Genomic DNA, 23,182 nt, shown 5'->3' with positions numbered 1-23,182 from the left:
GGTAGTTTTAGCCATTTAGCCAATATGACTACTGGAACCTACCGCAAAGGTTCCATGAATGCCCGCTGAAGAGCACTTAAGCATTAGTGTCTTAATGCCTCAAAATGTTACTCTTCTCTGAGTTTCAGACCAGGGGATCTTATGCGTATAGGAGGCTAATAGTTGTTCTTCCTTCTCTCTGCAGAGGCTCTGTCTGAGAAATGCCAACTCCCAAAAGTGTCTGGAAGAGGCCAAGGTGCCTCTCCACACTTTTTCTATAATGTTGATTCTGGTTAGTGCGAGCAGTTTAATTTTGGTGGTGGCTCCAGAGGAAATGAAAACAACTTCTTAATGCTTGAGGAGTGCAATCAGGCGTGCCAGAGTTAGGATAAGCATTGGTTTCATCTTTTGGGGATCATGACAGGTGTTCCCAAACCTACTGTGGTCAGTTTTCTTCCTGGCTCCCTCAGGTGCCATCGACTTGGATATCGCACATATGTGATCCAAGATGGTGGTGCCTGAAAGTGCCAAAGTTAGGGTAAGCATTGGGTGGATCTTTTTGGATTACGGCAGCGGTTCCCAAATTTACCATGGTCACGGCACCGTTTCTACACCCCTCTTAGACCCTTCTTCTTCCAACTCATGATGTGCTTCTTCCCAGTGTCATGATGTTACATGACAATGTGTCACATAATGTCACTTCCTGCTTCTCCTCAGAGGAGGGGGCATTTGCTGTGGTGGCTTTGTGCCACTTGTTCCTTCTGCTGTGAAGACTCCCCTTCAAGACTCGGCATAGCGTCTGGGGCAGGTGCCTCTCAGGCTCTGCCTTTGTTATGGCTCAGACTGGAAGGAGTTGCTCTGCACCCATTTTGTCCTCCTCTCTTTTCGCTTGTTTGGTTACTGCTCAGAAGGGGTTGGCATGGAATAGTACCTATTCAAGAACAGGAAGATTTCATAAATGCAACATATCCTTTCCAATGTGTCCTTCCCTATTAAGCAGTACTTTTTGTTACCTGAATGACCCTCTCCACTTCCGTATAGTATACAACATAAAGCTCTCTGCTCAGCAGCGGGCAGTCATACTGAACAGCCATCATGCAGCGTGGTCAGATTGTCCTCTTTGTCCTCACGCTGGGCATCCTGGCAAACTGGTTGGAATTTCTGGGGATTTCTCTTAGGAATGCAGGTAGGAGTTCCACGCCAGTCCTCTGCAAGCCTCCTCTATCATATCTGCAACTGTCCCTATTTCTCTGGGCATCACTTGTATAATGGAAGGGGTGGGGAGGCATGGGGATAGGCAAGGCTCATGACTAACATTCTGTATAGCCATCATTTGGCTTTAACATAAGGGCAGCAATTCTATGAGCACCTTCCTGGGAGTAAGCTCCACTGAATGCAATGGAACATGCTTCTGAGTAGAGATCCCTAGGATTGTCGGGTGGGAAAGGGCACACTCAGTTAAGGATCCCTTATTCATGTTTTGGTCTATTTGCCTATGTTCTTGTTTCTCAAAAATCCTATCAGCTTGGTGCTCTGACCCTTTTGGCTTCCATTCTCAAAAGTTACAAGGAAGGTCCCATAACACATTGCCAGGCAGCAGAAGACTCTGGAGCCCACTCCACCTATTGCCCCACTCTGGTGCCTGTTCCTTTTCCATCTTCCTTCCACAGCTCCTGTACCATGGACTACACCAGGGGTGTCAAACTTGTTTCATACCGAGGGCCGAATAGCATTCCTGATGCCTGCTGAGGGCCGAAAGTGATATCATTAGGCAGGAAGTGATGTCGTTATACAGGTCACAGCCAAAAATAAGCACCTTTTCTCACTTAGGAACTCATTAACTGCAAATCACAGAAGAGAAAACACACAAATCATCATATTGCAAGACATGGGAGAACCCAATTTTCATGTGGACTGCCCTTTCAGCAGTGCCAGCTCAGCATTGCTCAGCAGCTGAGAGCCCAAGGGCCAGATAAAAAGCTTCTGTGGGCCACAACCAGCCCCCGGGCCTTATGTTTGACACCCCTGGACTACACATTTACACCTCAATAGGTGTGAGTTGAGAGTAAAGAAACCTGTTGTGGAATTGAGCAGGAGATATAGCAGCTACATGTTCTCTGGGTGCCATGGGTGTTTCAAGGGGCAGGATTTCCTAACTATGCCTTTTGCAAAGAGCTTTATTGAAACCTCAGAGGCTATTTATGAGCTACTGGAATTGGATAAACATGCTGAAAATCTGCAGATATTTGCAACAGCTGCTGAAGAATTTTTTCAAAAGAATCTCTCTCCTCCCCCTTTTTAATATCTGCATCAGAATTCGGACTCCAAGAATACAAAGATTTGATTGCCGAGCTATAAGTTATAGTTCAGTAATCTGTGTCATTAACACAGAATAAGAGGCATGAGTGCAGTCTCTTGATGTGAAAGCTAGTCTTGCAGGCCAGTCATTTCATTTCATTTTCTGTCTTTTCCACTTTAGCTTGTAAAATTAACTGTGTATCTCAGATCTCCTGTACAGTATTGATTAATTGCTTCAGCTGCTGAGTTGGTTGTCATAGCTGCTTAGATACTTGATCATGAAACATCTTAATTAACTCTTGTAATTTATCTATCTTATCCACCTCCTCAACAAATAATAATGCCTGTTTGGCCGCACTAGGAGATAAATTGGGAGGCTTCTCCTTCTTAGACGGCACAGCAGATACTGAAAGCAACTTGACTAACAGTGCAGTCCTAACCCGGGGCTAGGTCAACACAAGTTACTTGTACTGACCTGGGGGTGTTGCAAGCATGCCAAAAGGCACGTTTGTGTCGACTCAGGAGTCAGGGAGGCCAGCGCAAGGAGTTGCTTACCCAGGCCCAGTGGGGTAAGTTTGGGTCTGGAGGGGAGCATGGGAAGGGTGGGGAGGAGGCAGGGAGGAGGTGTTTCGGGTTGGGGGAGGGTGGGTGTCAGGTGTTCCTGGGGGCAGGCAGGTGGGGGAGCGGGAGGCAGGGCCAGGATCCAGCGGTTATGCTGGATCCTGACCCCGTTCCTGAGTGGTGTGGAACAGCCTCTGGCTGCTCCGTTCTACTTGGGTTTGTGCCACCTCCTGAGGTGGAGCAGATCCAAGTAGGCCCATTGGGGACAGAGCAGCATGACACGGGGTTTTCCCCATGCCTCAGGTGGCACAGATTCTGGTCCACTAGCCTGCCTGCTCTTGCGCAAATTAAGATTGTGCCCTAAGTTTAGTAGAACAAAATTTAGAAAAAAAACCAAGCAAAGTGTCCAAAGATGATATATCTTGAACAAGTCCAAAGATAATATATCATCCCATTACCAGATAAACATAGCAGAGAATAGTCCTTTTCAAAACATAATTAATTACTCAAGCAACAGATATCGGCATGAGCATGTGATCAATCCGCCATCTTAATCGGAAGTCAAAATGTTACTTTTCTGAGTTTCAGGCAAGGGTTTTTGTGCACAGTAACCTAATATATTATTCCCCCCCCCCCCATAGAGGCTCTGCCTGAAATATGTAAACTGCCAAAAAAGGTTGGAAGATGCAGAGCTTCCTTTCCACGCTATTACTATAATTACAGCACAAAGAAATGTGAGTCATTCACGTATGGCGGCTGTCGAGGCAATGCAAATAACTTCATCAAAGAATCTGATTGCATCGAGCAGTGTCAAAATTCTGGTAAGCATTTGCTCCACCTTTGTTGGATTACAGAAGTGTGTTCACACCCATCTTTGCCACTCTCAAGGGCCTGGGTGCAGTATGTCATGGATTGCCTCCCCTACATGAAACTGCCCACCCTCTGAGACCATCTGAGGGGGTTCTCAAATTCCACTGCCCACAGAAGTGCATCTGTTAGTGATGCAAAAACGGGCCTCTTTCAGCACAGTCCTATCAAGATTCTCGCACTGTAATCCAGTAACACCAAAAAGGCATCTGTTGTATCTGGCATGGGAATGTAAGCTGCCGGATGTCTCCTTGAGTGTCTTCCTGAGTTTCACGATCCACCAAAAATTGGGTCATGACCCACTGGTGGGTTGCAACCCACTGTTCAGAACTGATACCTTATGACAAGGAGACAGACATTTCATCACAACATAGCCTGTTAAGAGGAACACATTCTATAAACACATCTAGGCACACACAGATGAGATTATTACCTTATTGTATTCAGGGTGGTTCCATTATTGTCTGATGGTGTATTGAAAATCCCTCATTTTCCACTTTGGATGGACGTTTCTGAGATACCTCAACATCCTAAAAAGGCCAAAGAATAATCTGAATGTTTTAGTCATTATCCAGGAATGCTGCCCTTTGACTATCTTCATCTTTTTCCTGGGGTAATGACTTGACTTTAAATTAGCCCACTGGATCAGAAAATCAAACCTGACTTCCAAGAGTGGGAGCTCCGGTTACCCCAAAATAACCTTATTCCTCTGCTAAATAGGGTCAAAATTTACAGGCTACAATTAAGTGGGTATGATCAGAGTCCCTCCTCTTTTAGCACCGAGTGTAATGATGAACAGTACTTACTCCCCATGTCCCAGTACGGAATGACACAATGAAGGGTGCTATTGACCAAACAGTGTTAACTGATTGCTGCTGAAAGTTACAGTACACAGCTTTTGAGTTTCATTTCATGTACTGTAGATCCCCACCAGTGTGACTGATTACGGATCGTCACACAACGGCCAATGTCTTACATTATGTCACCTCTGGGGTCAGTGCCTCCCTCCTCATAACCTCAGGGGTAATTCTGCACTCATTTTCTGCTCCTTGTTTGGCTCAAATCTGTACTGCTACCCTGAATGGTTAAATAAGGCCTGATGTCTGGTGCAGGGCATCTGAGAGGGATTTGATCAGAGGATTTGTTTTATGGAAGCAGTGAAGGCAATGATAATAGATTTGATAATTGAGAGAAGTGCATTCTCAAATGTGGACAATATGGTAAGAACCTTTCGTTTGCAGCCAAGTACCCTGGTTTGCCCTGCTGGGTGTCTCTTGCCAGGATGAAGATCACCATCATAACCATCATGCCACCTACTCCGGGTTTCGCACCAACTGCACCATGCACCATAGAAGTGGGGCAGCATGCCAGTTCTCTTTTGTGGCCCTCTCCGTCCTCTATTTATAAAACAAGTGCATTCTCCCACTGGGCCACACTGCATGTTTAGGGGCACATCCTACTAGGCCCTCAGAATGTGACACTTAGAGGTTTATAATTAACTTGTTGCTTCTCTCTCTTGTTTTCAGATGGATTACCTCAAAAATGTACATATAGTCCTGACATAGGTTCATGCAACGAATTATACCTCAACTATTATTATGATTCCTATCTTAAGGGCTGCAGACCTTTTCCTTATACTGGCTGTGGAGGTAATGACAATAACTTTCCAACTCTGCATGAATGCTATTGGGAGTGTAAAGTGAAAGGTAAGCAACATGCACGTTGGCTGGTCTTTCCAGGGAACCCCAAGAACCTGCACTGTTTTCCTGACCTGTTTATGCACTAGTGACTTTTTCCAGTGCAGTAACATGATAACCTCTTTTGCCCATGGGGAAGAGGGTATATCCTTGGTGGTGGAACAGGGCAGGGCAACCAGTGTTCCTGCCACAGATACAGGTGGAAGTAGCCAGACTTCTGTTTGCTGCTTTTCTGAAAAGTCAAAGCAGCTGTGACCTCCGGGGTTGGGGAGGAAAATGCAAACCCTTCAAAGAAAAGAACAGTGTGAAAAGAATCCAGAAAATGTGGGGGTTTCTTCTGGTTTGTTAACTTGCTGGTGTTTACCTAAGTTTTTCTTAATCCCAAACCAGTGGTTCGCAAACTTTTTAGCACCCAGACCCACTTTTTAGAATGACAATCTGTCAGGACCACCGGAAGTGATGTCATGGCCGGATAAACCAAGATCAGGCCAGAATCCAAAGATCCTCACAAGCAGCATCTATCAGTCAGACATTTCTTAGCAATCCCTCTCTCCGCCCCACCCTGTTGCCACTTTTTGTTTTCAAATGAAATTCAGATTTGGGCCAAATTCAACACTACACAGTCCATCCTGTTGTGTCTGGTCAATGAGGAAAATGTATCACAAATTGTCTTATCATTTGTACTGTAGAGATGTAGCTTTTCCTGGCTTCCAGGCAGTGGTGGTGGGTGTGGTGGTGGTGTGTAGCTTTCATTCTAGATCCTTATGGCTAGAATAATGCACATGAAATGAACTGGTTCCAGCTCCCATACCCCAAAACACACCTCATCGTCACTGGTGTTCAAGTACTTGGAGGAATATTTTTTGCCCCACTGTCAAACTTCATTTTTCTTTCATGTTTGTCTTTCTTTTCTTCCCTCAGATGAATAAGTTCATTTGTGCAAAACTTGGCAAATATCACTCCTGGACTTATTAATACGCTATTGTGTCACATGGAAAAAGGCACCAGGAGATTACTTCTGTTGTTGTTGTTGTTATATTTCATCATAGTCTATTCTGGGTTGGTTATAGTCTTCAGTTAGGGATCCAGCCAAGATCCTTCAATCAAAGAGCTGTCTTCGTAGGATTCTCACTGTTCCAAGCAAGCAATGTTATTTTCTGGAACTGACCTGGTGTAACTTGCTCGAGGACAAGAATACTGAGGTTGCTTCAGACTTCTAGGGCTCCAATGGCTCCAAGGGCTCTAATGACAATTGGCAAGATAGTGACCTTCTTCTCTCAGAGATGCCCAAGTTCTATCTGCAAGTCTTGGTGTCTTGTAAACATCATTATTATTATCATCATCACAATATTGTTGTTCTTGTTGTTTTTATTGTTATTCTTATTTTTATTAAGAGTTTACACACACACACACACACACACAAACACACACACACACACACACACACACACACACACACACACACACACCACACTATTCTACATCACCAAGTGGTTTACAGAGGAAATCAAATAATCAAACAGCTCCCTGTCCTTAAAGGGCTCACTATCTAAAACAGCGATTTTCAACCTTTTTCATCTCGTGGCACACTGGCAAGGCACAAAAATGGTCAAGGCACACCATCAGCTTTTTGATAATTGACAAGGCACACTGTGCTGTCAATGGGGGCTCACATCCCCCAATGGTCCTATTGATAAATGACCCTCTCCCAAATTCCCATGCACACCTGGGGACCATTCGCGGCACACCAGTGTGCCACAGCGCAGTGGTTGAAAATGGTTGATCTAAAAAGATGTAGAAGGAACACCTACAAACAGCCACTAGAAAAGACACTGTGCTGGGGTGAAAAGGGACAGTTTTTCTCCCCACTACTAAACACAAGAGGAACACATCTGGAAAAAGTGCCTTTTGGGCCAGTTAGCGGGCATACTGATAATGAAAGATTAGATTACTTTAATCTAGTTGTACATGTGCCTGCTGACATGTCTTGTATCTTCTCCAAGAAACTCATTTCTTTTCCACTACATAGATTCTGCTTCTTGAATGTTTTTCTCCAAGATCTCAGAGCATGACAGCTAAGTCATTTTCCCACGGTTTTCTTCTGCACTTCTGTCTGGGAAGCAAGATGTTGTGTTGAGGGTCTACCTTTGAGCACAACTGCCTTGACAAGCAATCCTCAGCATAACATCACAAGGGACAACAAACATGTAGGAAAGACACTCATAGGTCAAGCTGTTGTTTTGAGGATGCCAGCACAAAGCTCACAGAACTGGTTGCACATGCTTCAAGATGGGCCTTTTGACATTCTTGGTTGTGATGAGGTGCTTTGCTCAATGACTTTCCAGTGGGAACAATTAAGGCTATTCCTTCCTTACGCTACTTTAAGGCAGAATTTGCTGGTGAGGTGTGTGAGAAAGGAAGGAAGTCCTTGTCAAATGTTTTCTGTTTCTCTTTCACATGCATTCACTCTCGCTAATGAGCCCTGGTGTTTGCTGGGGAAGGCTTAAGGAAACATGGAGGCAAATTGCTCCTTAGGCAGGAAAACAAAGGAAAACAGGTATTTGAATGAATGGAGGGGGAGTAAACATATAACACCACAGTCCTAACTTGTGCTGGAACAGGAAGGCTGGCTGGCCTGCCCCACATCCAGCAGAAGTTTGGGGCCGAAAGCGACTCAGCTCCTAAGAACATAAGAAGAGCCTCACTGGATTAGGCCAAAGGCCCATCTAGTCCAACTTCCTGTATCTCACAGTAGCCTATCAAGTGCTTCAGGGAAATCACTTCCCCTTACCCAGGGAAAGCTGCAGCAACCACAATGGGGCTACGTGGATCCGCTCCACCTCAAGAAGTGGTGCAGATTCAAGCAGCATGGAGCTGCTCTAACCTGCCCAGGGTTAGGATCTGGCACAAGTGCCAGATTCTGGTTCAACCCCCCCCCTCACTCCCCCCCCTCCCCTGCCGTGCACCCTTCCTTCGCTCAGGAATGCCTCCTCCCTGCCCTCCCCATGTCCCGCACTGACCTCTGTGCTAAACGTCGCAAACGTACCCCATCCCATTGCCGTGAAGGCTGGATGCTGCCTCCATGGGCCGGTGCACGTCCTTGCACTGGCTTGGCTGATACCAGAGGAGGTGCAAATGTGCTTTATGGCATGTTTGCAACATCTCCTCCTCAGGACTGTGTCCTTAGACAACTATCAAATTCTATACTTTTTCTATATTGAATTGAATTGAGTTGAGTTGAGAGGCTCCCTTTCTTGGAACCAGAGAGGAAAGGATAGCTTTAAAAGATGGGAGCTAACCCTTTCCTTGTTAGCATTACCCCTCACATGGAGGGTATCCCACAACCTGAATCCAGCCTGTCTTTTAAACCCTTTTTTGAGAGACGGCTGGCCTAAAAACTTTGAAAATCTGGTTTAAATTTAACAAATGCCCAAACTTACCTCTTCCAAGTCAGATGAGTATGAACTAGGTGTGAACTAAACCCAGCAGCAGGGATCTGGGGGAACTTCAGGGAAGAGTTTTTATTCGGCCCTAACAAGAATGTTTGACACAACCCCAGCAGAGAGTTCATGGTGTGCGTGGCTTATAACTCTTAATGGAGTAGATAAGGTGACACAATGATATATAAGTTATCACCAGTGATCCCTGATGGCGAAGGGTGCTTTTTCATTACAAATTGTCAACATTCAATGTCCTGAAATGTTTTATACCGTTTTGGCTCATTTTATGCTGATTTATTTTTGGCTTGGAATCTGCCCGTAGCTGAAATGGAATAGTATTTATGCTAGAACAGGAGCATTCCATGAACCCAACAGGGCAGTTCCAGAGTGTCCTTCCAGGTTAAGAAGTACTTTTTGCTGCCTGACTGCCCCTCTCCACTTCCCAATGGCACACACAACATAAGCTGGCTTCAATAAGCAGTGAGTAGTCATACCAAACAGCCATCATGCAGCGTAGACAGATTGTCCTCTTTCTACTCATTCTGGGCATCCTGGCAAACTGGTTTGAATTTCTGGGGGTTTCTTTTTGGAATGCAGGTAGGTGTTCCATGTCTGCAGGATTCCTCTATGATATCAGCAACTCACTTGGTAGGATATCAGCAACTCACTTCCATCACTTGGATAATGGATGGGCTGGGGAGGCATGGGAGTTACTTGATGCTCACAACTGGTGTTCTCTGCAGGCAACATTCAGCTTTAACAGGAGAGACACTCAGATAAAGGCTCTGCTCTTCACATTTTGATCTCCTTGCTTGTTTTGCTGTTTCTCAAAAGTCATTTAAGCTTGGAATTCTGACCATTTTCGCTTCTTTTACAAAGAAAAAGGGGGTGAGATACAAAGGTAGCCCCTTGACACATTTCCAGGAGCAAAATACTCCATCTGTTGTCCCCTTCCTGTTCCTTTTCCACCTTCCTTCTATCGCTCCTGTATCAAGCAGGGATACCACCTCAAAAGTTATGAGTTGAGGATGAGGGAACCTGTTGTGCAGCTAGACAGGAAATGTGCATGTTGCATGTTTTTTGGGTGCCATGGGATGTTTCAAGAGGCAGGATTTTCCAAGCATGTCTTTTGCTATGTGCTTCATCAAAACATCAGAAGCCTTCCCTAATTTGGCCTGGGTAGTATCGTCTATCTATTCTAAGGGCTATGGCAGAAACCATTGTAGCCACAAAATAACTCTTTGGTGTCTCTCTTTTTACCCATTTCCTGATATGGCCTTTGGATCCCACTCTGGAGATTCAGGGCCCAATCCTATCCAATTTTCCAGTGCCAGTGCAGCCGTGCCAATGGGGCATGCACTGCATCCTGTGATGAAGGGGCAGTCACAGAGGCCTCCTCAAGGTAAGGGAACATTTGTTTCCTTACCTTGGGGCTGCATTATGGCAGCACCAGTGCTGGAAAGTTGGATAGGATTGGGCCCTCAGTTGTTGGCCACTTGGAAGAGATCTTCTCACACACTGCAGTCGCAAAAATGATGCCTTCAGATATCCTTTTTCCCCCCCATCTCTCTCTCTCTCTCTTTCTCAGGTTCTTGACATCTAAAACTGCCTGAAAAATGCAGACACCCTCCTCAAAATGAAATATGCAGTGGCTACTTTAAAAGGTATTACTACATTGTCAAGACTGGTCAGTGTGAGAAGTTCACTTATGGAGGCTGTAGTGGCAACTCAAATAATTTTAAGCGTCGCAGAGATCGCAATCGGACAAGTAAGTGAGATGAGTTCCAAACCACGGAAAGAACTTGCACTTTTTTGCCAATATAATTCATGCTCTGGTGGTCTCTCAGCTCTAGCAGGCTCCTCCAAAACATCCCAGAACTTGAAGCCATTTACCAAATTGCATCCCCCTTTTCCAGGCACATGCCAGGCACAATGCACCTCCTTCTCCATCTCCCTGAGTAGAGAAAGGAAGGGGGGAGGGAACTGAAGAGAAAGCGAAGAGAACACACTCTGATTCTCTGGCCAACCATGCTTCTGTCTGCTGCACTTCCTTTCCCACTCCATTTCTAGGGTTTCTCTTTGGAATGCAGGTAGGTGTTCCATGACAGTCCTCTGCAGAATTCCTGTATCATATCAGCAACTCTCTGGACATCGCTTGGATAATGGATGGGCTGGGGAGGCAAGGGGGTTAGTTGGTGCTCACAGCTGGTGTTCTCTGCAGGCAACATTCAGCTTTAACAGGAGAGGAGACACTCAAACCTCAGAAGCCTTCCCTGAGTTGACCACGGTAGTATGGACTATCTATTCTAAGGGCTATGGCAAAAATCATAGTAGTCGCAAAAGAACTTTGTGGTGGCTCCGATTTTGTCCTTCAGCCCATATGTCCTTTGGATCCCAGTCTGGCAATTCATTGTTGCCCACTTGGAAAAGATCTTCTCACACACTGCAAACAAAAATGATACCTTCCTTTATCATATTTTCCATCTCTCACTCACTCTCTCTCTCTCTGACACTGGATGGTGCAAGGCAAAGCATGCAAGGTTTTACTACAATACCAAGAAGGGTCAGTGTGCAAAGTTCACTTATGGAGGCTGTGGTGGCAGCACAAATAATTTTAAGCGTCTCAGAGATTGCAATCAGGCATGTAAGCCAAGTGAGTTCCAAACCATGAAAAGAACTTGCCCTTTTTCTGCCCTTTTCTGCTCTAGTGGTCTCTCACCTCCAGCAGGGCCCTGAACATCCCAGAGCTGGAAACAATTTACCAATTTGCACCCCCCCTTTCCCAGGCACATGCCAGGCACACTACACCTCCATCTCCCCTTAAGATGGATTAAGTTGGTTGTTTGTTACCTAGGTGTAGCATATCAGTAATTTACAGAATAAAACCTGGGCGTGGGTGCCTTAAAAGGGCAGACAGCAGGAGGAAGGGAGCTGGGGGGTTAACAGCTTTTACACTGAAAGAAATGCTGAGAGATCTGTAAGGTGGTAATTTTAGCCTATCTTAGTTATATGATCTTTTTTGTTTTTAGCTACTGTAATTCAGGTAAATAGGTTTTTTTGGAGCAATTGAAGCTCCCTTAAAGTTATAATAAAAATCTTATACATGAAAATTGAGTGCAATAATTGACCAAGGAAATAAGGACCTGGGGCCTGAAGTAAGAAAACTAGAAAACATTGCCCTTGGGGGTTTATGGGGGATGGTGTAGGTGGAGGAGGGTTAAATCCTGCTTGACTTGGGAATCTCCTCTGGTCCTTCCCTACCCCAAGGGTGATGTTTGTGACAGGGAAGGGAACTGAAGAAAGTGAAGCAAACACCCTCTGATGCTCTGGCCAACCATGCTTCTGTTGGCTGCACTTCCTTTCCCACTCTGTTCCCCTCTTCTCCTCCAAATCCAGGGAGCATGAGGAGGGAAACAGTGGAGGCTGAATTCTCTGCCCAGCAGTCTCAGGGACAAGCAAACCCTGAACTGTACTATGCTAGAGACTCTCCTTACCTAACAGGGGTGGCCTGATTGCAGGAGGTACACCCTTGTAGCTGCAAAAGGGAGTGAAGATAGGAAGGTTCCTATCCAGTAGCATAGCCTGGGGGGCAGCACAGTAAGTACTGTGAGAATGAGAAAGCAGGAGAGTTAAATCACACAACTTTTTAGTGTTAGTCCCAAATCCCCTTCCCCAAGAGACTCCAATGATTACTGATCTGAGGTGCTGGAACAGCTCTTTGCCCTGTCTCCTAATGTCATCCACTCACAGGCACTGATTCTCCTTTCTATCCTCAGGATAACATGCAGGATAATGAGCAGCCCTGGATGATCACGCCTTCAGGCCAATTTGCATTTCACTGGAACCTGTGGAATAAAGGTACCAGCTGAAGCCAGGACAACTTTTACTCTGCTGTACCAGTCTGTGCTGAAGAGTATTACATGCTCTCCAATAAACTGATCTGTTCTTCGCATTCTGTGAGTTCTGAGTCATTGATGTTCCTCTCAAAGGTTCTCTAATTCCCTACAATTCACACACCATTGGCTCAGTGTGAGTTTTCACAGAACTATCCATATGAGCAAGCGTCCCATTCTCTATGAAAGCACTTGCTTCGTACTAGCGAAAAATATGATTTCATGGTTGTATTTGGCTTATTCCTTCATGAATTGGAACTGAAGCCGTAGAAGGGCAATCTGCCTAGGGTCAGGGAAGGATCAAACTAAACATACAAAACCCCGGGTAGATTGAAATGGAGGCAACTGGCTCTTGGCCTACTCAGTCTATTTAGGCATAGACCTGAAAAGGAACCATTTTTGATAAAGTACCTGGATTTAATCCATAGGACATGCATACATATTTTGGAGTACTGAAAAATTACTGGTTGAAGGTCAGGGTGACAACAGCCCTTGTGGGTCATTCTGTGGAACTGTCAACAGCAGGAGGACTATGTGCAGATCAAGATGCCTTCAGAGCCTTTCTAAGGGCGCAATCCTACCCTGCACTGGAACAGGCAAGCCAAGAGGAGTTACAGCGCAGGATAGGGGCCCAAGGTTGCTCAGCCAGAGGCAAGGGAAACTTTTCCCCTTACCCCTGGGTAAGACGCCCTTGCCCCAATAGGTCTCCTCAGACTTGCGCCACCTTATATGGTGGCACAAGTACAAGGAGAGTGGAGCGACTTGAAGCCGCTCTGATTCCTCTGGGAACAGGGGTTGGGATCCAGCATAACTGCCGGATCCCAGCCCCCCTCCCCACTTGCCCACTCCCGGGGCTGCCCACTGCCCGTCCTCCCCTTGCCCAGGAATGCCTCCCTCCTGCCCATCCCAGAGCCTTGCGTTGGCCCAGCTGGGCCGATGCAAGACTCGCAGAGGAAGCCGGTGTGGAGACTTGTGTCAGCCTCTGCAGGTCGTTGCACCTCTGAGCGCCAGCCCAGCTTCCTCCCGAGGAGGCGCAAACATGCCTTATGACACATTTGTGACCCTCCTGGGCTGGCACAAGGGACTTGTGCCAGCCCATGGGTGCCTCTGGATTGCGCTCTAACTCACAGATTTGATAGCAACCACCACCTAGCTAACTCTCAGCATCACCCAAGCAGCGAGGGACTGTGTCTCAGTAGGTTCAAGCCTAACTGGTGCACTATGACCTTAACAGCTTTGTGTGTGACCCATACAGATTCAGGAACAACAATGTAATCTGTGGGAAGAAATGCCCTAGTGCTTCTTGTCAATGGGGCATTGACTGATCCACCAGGACCAAGGATCAAACACAGTGTTCTAGTCCCTAAATTCCCATATGGAATCATAGGGAAGATCTTCAAGGATCTTCCTTTAGTGGCTTAATGATCCTTGAGCATTCTTCCCTGGCTCGAGATGTGTGCTCGTTTTGTGCCCTGCTGAAGATCTTGAGCACAAGGCATGCAGGGCGAGGCAGCTCTAGGGCCTTGCTATCTCTAAGTGTTAGCTGAACCTCTGATCCTAATCAGATGCTGTAAATATGCATTCTATGGAATTTTAAGTAAAACAACCTTCTTTCTGTGCAACTTTAACAAACCATTGCCTCTTTGTCTTTTTATTGAATAGCAGTCAGCCGGGTGAGAGAGGTTCCCTGGGGTGATACCCAAAGGGGAGGTGGTCCACTGCTTAAGCTACTCTGCTTCGCCCCAAAGCGGAAACTATTTTTAATTTCCTCCAACACCCCCTCCCCAGAACGCCTCCTCCCCGCCTCCCCCATGCTTCCCCCATGCCTCCACCTACCTCCCCGCTGCTTGGCGGTCTATGTGACCGCTGAGTGGCGGAGCTCTGGCGCTCACCTGGACCTAGCCCAGCACTAGCCAGCAGTGATGTCATGCTGTTATGTGACAATGTGCCATGTGATGTCACTTCCAGTTTCTCCCGGAGGACGGGGCACTTGCTATGGTGGCTTTGTGACACTCATTCCTTCTTCTGTGAAAGCGCCCCTACAAACCTGGAGTAGCGCCTGAGGCTGGTGCTTCTCAGGCTCTGCCCTTGTTACAACTTAGACTGGAAGGAAATAGTCTGTCCATTTTGGTTCAGTTGGGTACTGCCCAGAAGGGGTTGGCATGGAATACTACTTATTCAAGAACAGGATCATTCCATGAATGCAACTGGCCAGTTCCAGAGCACCCTTCCCTGTTGAGAAGTACTTTTTGCTGCCTGACTGCCCCTCTCCACTTCCTGATGGCACACTACATAAACTACCTTTGCTCAGTAGTGGGTAGTCACATTGAACAGCCATCATGCAGCTCAGTCACACTGTCCTCTTTGTACTCATGCTGGGCATGCTGGCAAACTGGTTTGAATTTCTGGGGGTTTCTATTCAGAATGCAGGTAGGTGTTCCATGTCAGTCCTCCGCAGACTTTTTCTATCATATCTGCAACTTTCCCTACGTCTCCAGGCATCACCTGGATAATGGAAGAGGTGGGGAAGCACGGGGATGACGGAAGGCTCATGACTACCATTCTCTGCAGGCAACTTTTGGCTTTAACAGAAGGCGTGGGGACACTCAGATAAAAGCTCAGCTATTCGCATTTTGGTCGACTTGCCTGTTTCATGTTTCTCAAAAGTTCTTTAAGCTTGGGATTCTGACCATTCTCACTTCTTTCTTCTAAAAATACAAGGGTAGCCCCTTCACATATTCCTAGGAGCAAAATACTCCACCTTTTGCCCCATTCTTGTGCCTCTTGTTCCTTTCCTGTCTTCCTTCCTGTTTACACCTCTACTTTTAACAGGTCTACCTGTTTACACCTCAAAAGTTATGAGTTGAGGGTGAGGGAAACTGTTGTGGAACTAGGCAAGAAATGTTCAGGTTGCATGTTCTCTGGGTGTCATGGGATGTTTCAAGGGGACGATTTCCCAAGCACACCTTTTGCCATGTACTTCATCAAAACCTCAGAAGCCTTCCCTGAGTTGACCAGGGTAGTATGGTCTATCTATTCTAAGGGCTATGGCAAAAATCATAGTAGCCGCAAAAGAACTTCTTGGTGGGTCGGATTTTGTCCTTTAGCCCATATGGCCTTTGGATCCCAGTCTGGCAATTCATCGTTGCGACTTGGAAAAGATCTTCTCACACACTGCAGTAACAAAAATGATACCTTCAATTATCATGTTTTCCATCTCTCTCTCTCTCTCTCTCTCTCTCTCTCTCTCTCCTTTTTAGATTCTGTGCCTAGAAGGTGCAAATACCCTCCTGAAACTGGAATGTGCAAGGCAATGTTTGTAAGGTATTACTACAATGCCGAGACGGGTCGGTGTGAGAAGTTCACTTATGGCGGCTGTGGTGGCAACCCAAATAATTTTAAGCGTTTCAGAGATTGCAAATGGGCATGTAAGCCAAGTGAGTTCCAAACCATGAAAAGAATTTGCCCTTTTCTGCCAGTATAATTCATGCTCTAGTGGTCTCTCACCTCCAGCAGGGCCCCAAACATCCCAGAACCTGAAGCCATTTACAAAATTGCATCCTCCTCTCCCTGAGTAGCGAAAGGAAGGGGGGAGGGAACTGAAGAGAAAGCGAAGCGAACACCCTCTGATGCTCTGGCCAACCATGCTTCTGTCCGCTGCACTTCCTTTCCCACTCTGTTCCCCTCTTCTCCTCCAAATCCAGGGAGCATGAGGAGGGAAACAGTGGAAGTTGAATTCGCTGCCAGCAGTCTCAGGGACAAGCAAACCCTGAACTGTACTATGCTAGAGACTCTCCTTACCTAACAGGAGTGGCCTGATTGCAGGAGGTACACTCTTGTAGCTGCAAAAAGGAATGAAGATTATTGTTATTATTATTAACCACAACAGTATTTATATACTGCTTTTCAACTAAAGGTTCACAAAGCAGTTTACAGAGAAAAATCAAATAACTAATGGCTCCCTGTCCCAAAGGGGCTCACAGTCTAAAAAGATGCAAAAGAACACCAGCAGACAGCCACTAGAAAAGACACTGCTGTAGTGAGGTGGGCCAGTTACTCTCCCCTGCTAAAAGAGGAGCACCCACTTGAAAGAGTGCCTCTTACCCAGTTAGCATGGGTTAACCGAAGATAGAGAGGTTCTTATCCAGTAGCGTAGCTGGGGGGGCACAGTAAGTACTGTGAGAATGAGAAAGCAGGAGGGTTAAATCACACAACCTTTTAGTGTTAGCCCCAAATCCCCTTCCCCAAGAGACTCCAATGATTACTGATCTGCTGGAGCTGCTCTTTGCCCTGTCTCCTAATGTCATCCACTCACAGGCATTGATTCTCCTTTCTGTCCTCAGGATAACATGCAGGATAATGAGCAGCCCTGGATGATCACGCCTTCAGGCCAATTTGCGTGTCACTGGAACCTGTGGAATAAAGGCACCAGCTGAAGCCAGGACAACTTTTACTCTGCTGTACCAGTCTGTGCTGAAGAGCATTACATGCTCTCCAATAAACTGATCTGTTCTTCGCATTCTGTGAGTTCTGAGTCATTGATATTCCTCTCAAAGGTTCTCTAATTCCCTACAATTCACACACCGTTGTCTCAGTGTGAGTTTTCACAGAACTATCCATATGAGCAAGCGTCCCTTTCGCTATGAAAGCACTTGCTATATTTTGGAGTACTGAAAAATTACTGGTTGAAGGTCAGGGTGACAACAGCCCTTGTGGGTCATTCTGTGGAACTGTCAACAGCAGGAGCACTACGTGCAGATCAAGATGCCTTCTGAGCCTTTCTAAGGGCGCAATCCTAACCTGCGCTGGAACAGGCAAGCCAAGAGGAGTTACAGCGCAGGATAGGGGCCCAAGGTTGCTCAGCCAGAGGCAAGGGGAAACTTTCCCCCTTACCCCTGGGTAAGATGCCCTTGCCCCAATAGGTCTCCTCAGACTTGCGCCACCTTATGTGGTGGCACAAGTACAAGGAGAGTGGAGCTGCTTGAAGCTGCTCCAGGGATTGGGATCCAGCATAACTGCCGGATCTCAGCCCTGCCTCCTGCTCCCCACTTGCCCACTTCCGGGGCCGCCCACTGCCCATCTTCGCCCCGCCCAGGAATGCCTCCCTCCCGCCCATCCCAGAGCCTTGCGTTGGCCCAGCTGGGCCGATGCAAGACTCGCAGAGGAAGCCGGTGTGGAGACTTGTGTCAGCCTCTGCAGGTCGTTGCACCTCTGAGCGCCAGCCCAGCTTCCTCCCGAGGAGGCGCAAACATGCCTTACGACACGTTTGCGACCCTCCTGGGCCAGTGCAAGTCCCTTACGCCGGCCCATGGTTGCCTCTGGATTGCGCTCTAACTCACAGATCTGATAGCAACCACCACCTAGCTAGCTCTCAGCATCACCCAAGCAGCGAGGGACTGTGTCTCAGTGGGTTCAACCCTAACTGGTGAACTATGACCTTAACAGTTACGTGTGTGACCTGTACAGATTCAGATGTAACAATGTAATCTGTGGGAGGAAATGCCCTAGTGCTTCTTGTCAATGGGGCATTGACTGATCCACCAGGACCAAGGATCAAACACAGTGTTCTAGACCCTAAATTCCCATATGGAATCATAGGGAAGATCTTCAAGGATCTTCCTTTAATGGCTTAATGATCCTTAAGCATTCTTCCCTGGCTCGAGATGTATGCTTGTTTTGTGCCCTGCTGAAGATGTGGCAATGACTCGTTCTGGGGTCCAGGGCCTCAATTCATACACAACTTTTAGGCTGCAATTCTATGCCAACATTCCTGGGAGTATGTCCCATTGAACACAATGGGACTTACTTCTGAGCAGACGTTCACCGGTCTGGGATTTCAATTGCATTTTGCTGAGGGGTTTGTGAGGGAAAGTGTGGCTGGGAATCCTTCTTTCCTGCTATCACTTTGTTTGCTCCAACTCAGGAAACTCTTAGGATATGGATTTTGTTTCCAGATTCAAATTTGCTACAGGAGTAAGGTGCAGCCACTCATGGAATGTTTCCAAAAGAAATGAAAGAATTATGTGTCCCCCACCACTCTCCTATCCCAGCCTTCTAGAGCCTTCCAGACGACACACAACTCAGGGCATTTCTTGGTTGAACCCAGTTATGGCCTTCCTTGAACCCTGTGGGACCTGAGGCCTCTTTCTGTTAGCCCAATGCAAATGCTTCAAGACTGGCCTGAGTCATGCTTCCCTGGCATGCATCCAATGCCACTTACACCAGTGACATGCATCAAAGCAAACAAGAACATATCAGGCAGCAGGATACAAGTTTATGATGACTTATTTTATAGCTCCAACATGTCCCTAGTTGAAATGGAATAGTAGTTAATGAAGAACAGGAAGTTTCCTTGAACTCAGCAGGATAGCTCCAAAGTATCCCAGTCTGTGTATCTTTTGACAAATGGTTTTGCTGCCTAATTGCCCTCTCTGTTTCCTCATGGGAAACTATATAATGCGTATATCCTGAGCGCTCACATGGAAAAGCCACTATGCAGCGCTGTCACTTTCTCTTCCTTGTCATTGCGATGGGAATAATGGCAAACTGGTCAGATCGTCTGGGTGTTGGTAAAAAACCCCTTCTGGTCCTCTTCAGTCCTCATGGCCATCATGACTGCAAGTCTCCTTGTGTCTTGTCAGGTTAGGCGTCATTACACATTACAGAATGTGTGGGGAAGCATGGGAATTTGGTCCGTCTCATGAGAACGCTGCAGACCTCACTCAGCTCTCTCCCCCATTGCTCCCCTGTAACCAGAATTCAGAGGCCAGCCTATCCTTCCATAAGAACATAAGAACAGCCCCACTGGATCAGGCCATAGGCCCATCTAGTCCAGCTTCCTGGATCTCACAGCGGCCCACCAAATGCCCCAGGGAGCACACCAGATAACAAGAGACCTGCATCCTGGTGCCCTCCCTTGCATCTGGCCTTCTGACATAGTCCATTTCTAAAATCAGGAGGTTGCACATACACATCATGGCTTGTAACCCGTAATGGATTTTTCCTCCAGAAACTTGTCCCCCTTTTAAAGGCGTCCAGGCCAGATGCCGTCACCACATCCTGTGACAAGGAGTTCCACAGACCAACCACATGCTGTGTAAAGAAATACTTTCTCTTGTCTGTTCTAACTCTCCCAACACTCAATTTTAGTGGATGTCCCCTGGTTCTGGTGTTACGTGAGAGTGTAACGAGCATCTCCCTATCCACTCTGTCCATCCCCTGCATAATTTTGTATGTCTCAATCATGTCCCCCCTCAGGCGCCTCTTTTCTAGGCTGAAGAGGCCCAAATGCCATAGCCTTTCCTCGTAAGGAAGGTGCCCCAGCCCCGTAATCATCTTAGTCGCTCTCTTGTGCACCTTTTCCATTTCCACTATGTCTTTCTTGAGATGCGGCGACCAGAACTGGACACAATACTCCAGGTGTTCCATGAATAGTAATCCTCACAACATATCCTCACACAGGTAGGGCCATCCCATTTACGAAGCAGATTGAAGCGGTAGCTTCAGAAGATAGATTATTGGGGAGGGTGTCATCTCTGCTACCAACACTCTTCCTTCCAGCTGCTGATTTGAAATGGAGTGGAAGAAGAGTAGAGTGGTGGACTAGAGCTTCTAGTCCAGTTGTGTGTCGCCAAGGGATTCCACACCATTCTCATCATGATTTATTTTATAGCTTATGATTTATGATGATTTATTTTATAGCTCCAACATGTCCCTAGCTGAAACGGAATAGTAGTTAATGAAGAACAGGAAGTTTCCTTGAACTCAGCAGGATAGCTCCAAAGTATCCCAGTCTATGTATCTTTTGACAAATGGTTTTGCTGCCTAATTGCCCTCTCTGTTTCCTTATGGGAAACTATATAATGCGTATATCCTGAGTGCTCACACGGAAAAGCCACTATGCAGCGCAGTCACATTCTCCTCCTTGTCATTGCGATGGGACTCATGGCAAACTGGCCAGATCGTCTGGGTGTTGGTAAGAACCCCGTTTTGGTCCTCTGCAGTCCTCATGGCCAGCATGATTGCAAGTTTTCTTATGTCTTGTCAGGTTAGGCATCATTTACAGAATGGAATGAAAGGGGAAGCATAGGAATTTGGTCCGTCTCATGACAACTGTTTTCTGCAGACCTCTCTCCAACATTGTTTGCCTGTAACTAGAATTCAAACTCCATTTTATCCATTGCAAAGGCTATGGCAGAGAGCCTTGTTTCAGCACTTTGACTGAAAGTTTTAGCCATTGGTCAATATGACCACTGGATCCTACTGCAAAGGTTCCCCAAATGCCCACTGAAGAGTACTAAAGCGTTAGTGTCCTGATGCCTCAAAATTTTCCTCTCTTCTGAGTTTCAGACTAGGGGATCTTATGTAAATAGCAGCCTAATATTTGTTCTTCCTTCTCTCTGCAGAGGCTATGTCTGAGAGATGCAAACTCCCAAAAGCTTCTGGAAAAAGCCGAGCTGCTTTTCCGCGCTATTTCTTTAATGGTGATTCTGGTCAGTGTGAGCAGTTTAATTTTGGTGGTGGCCCTGCAGGGAATGAAAATAACTTTGAAACACTTGAGGAGTGCCAAAAGGAATGCACAAGTTAGGGTAAGCTTTGGGTTAATGTTTTTGGATTACGGCAGAAGTTCCCAAACTTATGGTGTTCACGGCACCCTTCTTTCACAGCGGCCTCTTCTTCCCAACTCTCCTGGATACTGCCATGTTAAACAGAACGAAAACTTGCATTATCCAAGATGGTGGCACCCAGGAGAGCTAGGAAGAAGAGGCCAACAGGGACGTCCCATGGCACCCTGGTGAGTTCAAGACAGTGCTCTCAGGCAATTAAGAGGTGTATAGAATAACAGAGAATATTGTTGTCTTCATTATTAATTTCACACCCATGTTTTCAATCTGCACTAGTTGCTGGCTATATGCATTCAAGGTGCTCTCAATTCTTAGACTATCAACTTTGGGAGCAGCATATGTCATGGATTGCCTCCTTCCACTTGAAACTGCCCACCATCTGAGACCATCTGAGAGGGTTTCCTACATTTTCCACTGCTCATGGAAGTGCATCTGGCAGTAGTGTGGGAATGGGCCATTTTGTGGTGTTGTCCAAGTTGTGGGACTCCTTCCCTCAGGAGGGAAGGTCAGGGCCATCTTTCCCAGGTTCAGCACCAGCTAAATGTTGTTCCCCTTGGCTGATTTGCTTAGGGCTACCACTGTGTTATTGCTTTATTCAAGTGGTCTTGGTGCTGATTCTACTTATGTCCTTTTTTCTCATTGTTTTTACTTGATTCTACTGTTCTCATTGTATTCATTCTGGCTGTAAGGTGCCCTGAGGCTCCCCCCTCTTAACAAGTAACACTTCCTGTATTAAAGAAACAATTGGCTGGACTGGATCCGACATGTTGCAAGCTGTTGCATATTGTTATGAAAACTTCCTGTTACTATTCAGTTACTCTCTTTCTAGTGTGTAGGCTGGCTGCCTGCACATTCCATTCTTCCGTTCAGGAAGAATGTCACTTTTTTAAAGGAATAAACACCAGCACTTCCAGTGCAACTACACAAAAACTAAGGTAAGGGGCAAGGAGGTTGCTTTGTAAATAGGACTCCCTGTATCCTCAGTTTCTGTATCCACTGGGCAATAGAACTCCCGTGGATCCTGAAGAATGCGTTTACATTAAAGTGCAGACGTTCTTGCTTCCAAACCCGCATTAAAACCCCCTAGTGCAGTGGTTCCCAAACTGGTGGGTCATGACCCACCAGCCAGGGATGCATATATCACTGCCCACTTAAGGGATAGGGAGAGGGGGAGGCAGCAATGTGATTCTCAGGATTGCATTACTGCTGGGTACGGGAGAGGGTTTTTTTAAACCTATCTGCAGCCAGCACTGCAGCCTTTGGGGGGGGGGCAGGGGTTGCGGGGAGCCAAGGTATTAAAAAAGGGGGGGAAAGGACACTTCTGGTTTCATTGTGAAAACCAGATGTGCCTGTTGCTGCCTTCCCCCCTCTTCCGCTACAACTTACAATGCTCCCAACTCCCTTGTCAGAGTTTGGGAAGCACTGACCTAGTGAATACTGGAATTCAAACTAAGAATGATCTCTGCCACACCTTCTAACTTCATTGTCTCTGTGTGACAGACTCTGTTCTTTCCTTAGGTGCATGTTCAGTATGGCTATGTAGCTGGGACCAGTACCACCTTCACGGGCATTTGCATGATGCTGAGACTCAAGGAACAAAGGCACGTGGTGGGGTGGAAACCTGGCTAAATATAATTAAATAAATATTTCTGCACTCTAGGGTCAGCTTGATGTTAATTTCTGTTGCTTCATAACCAATGTACTATGGATAGGGCCTTAATGCAGGGATAGCTAACTTCAGTATATACAATTCTCGCCATTGTGCTTTGAAGATGCACCAAAATCCTCAAAAATGCATTTTGCTTTAGTTCAAGAGGACAACA

At 46.5% G+C, this 23,182-nt stretch overlaps 1 protein-coding gene across 1 annotated transcript; it reads left to right on the top strand.

Moving 5' to 3' along the window:
* Positions 1-1,074: 1,074 nt before the first annotated feature.
* LOC136662474 (carboxypeptidase inhibitor SmCI-like) lies at positions 1,075-22,988 on the top strand. Its single transcript, XM_066639693.1, has 9 exons — positions 1,075-1,165; positions 3,480-3,659; positions 9,722-9,743; positions 10,465-10,610; positions 10,913-10,932; positions 11,369-11,495; positions 15,996-16,172; positions 21,447-21,529; positions 22,878-22,988. The coding sequence occupies exons 1-9, from the start codon at positions 1,075-1,077 to the stop codon at positions 22,986-22,988; spliced, it is 957 nt and encodes a 318-aa protein (XP_066495790.1).
* The last annotated feature ends 194 nt before the right edge of the window (positions 22,989-23,182 follow it).

Source organism: Tiliqua scincoides, chromosome 11, assembly GCF_035046505.1.
Source record: "Tiliqua scincoides isolate rTilSci1 chromosome 11, rTilSci1.hap2, whole genome shotgun sequence".
In the NCBI taxonomy this organism is placed as follows: Eukaryota; Metazoa; Chordata; class Lepidosauria; order Squamata; family Scincidae; genus Tiliqua; species Tiliqua scincoides.
This window is presented reverse-complemented; position numbering and strand designations above follow the sequence as displayed.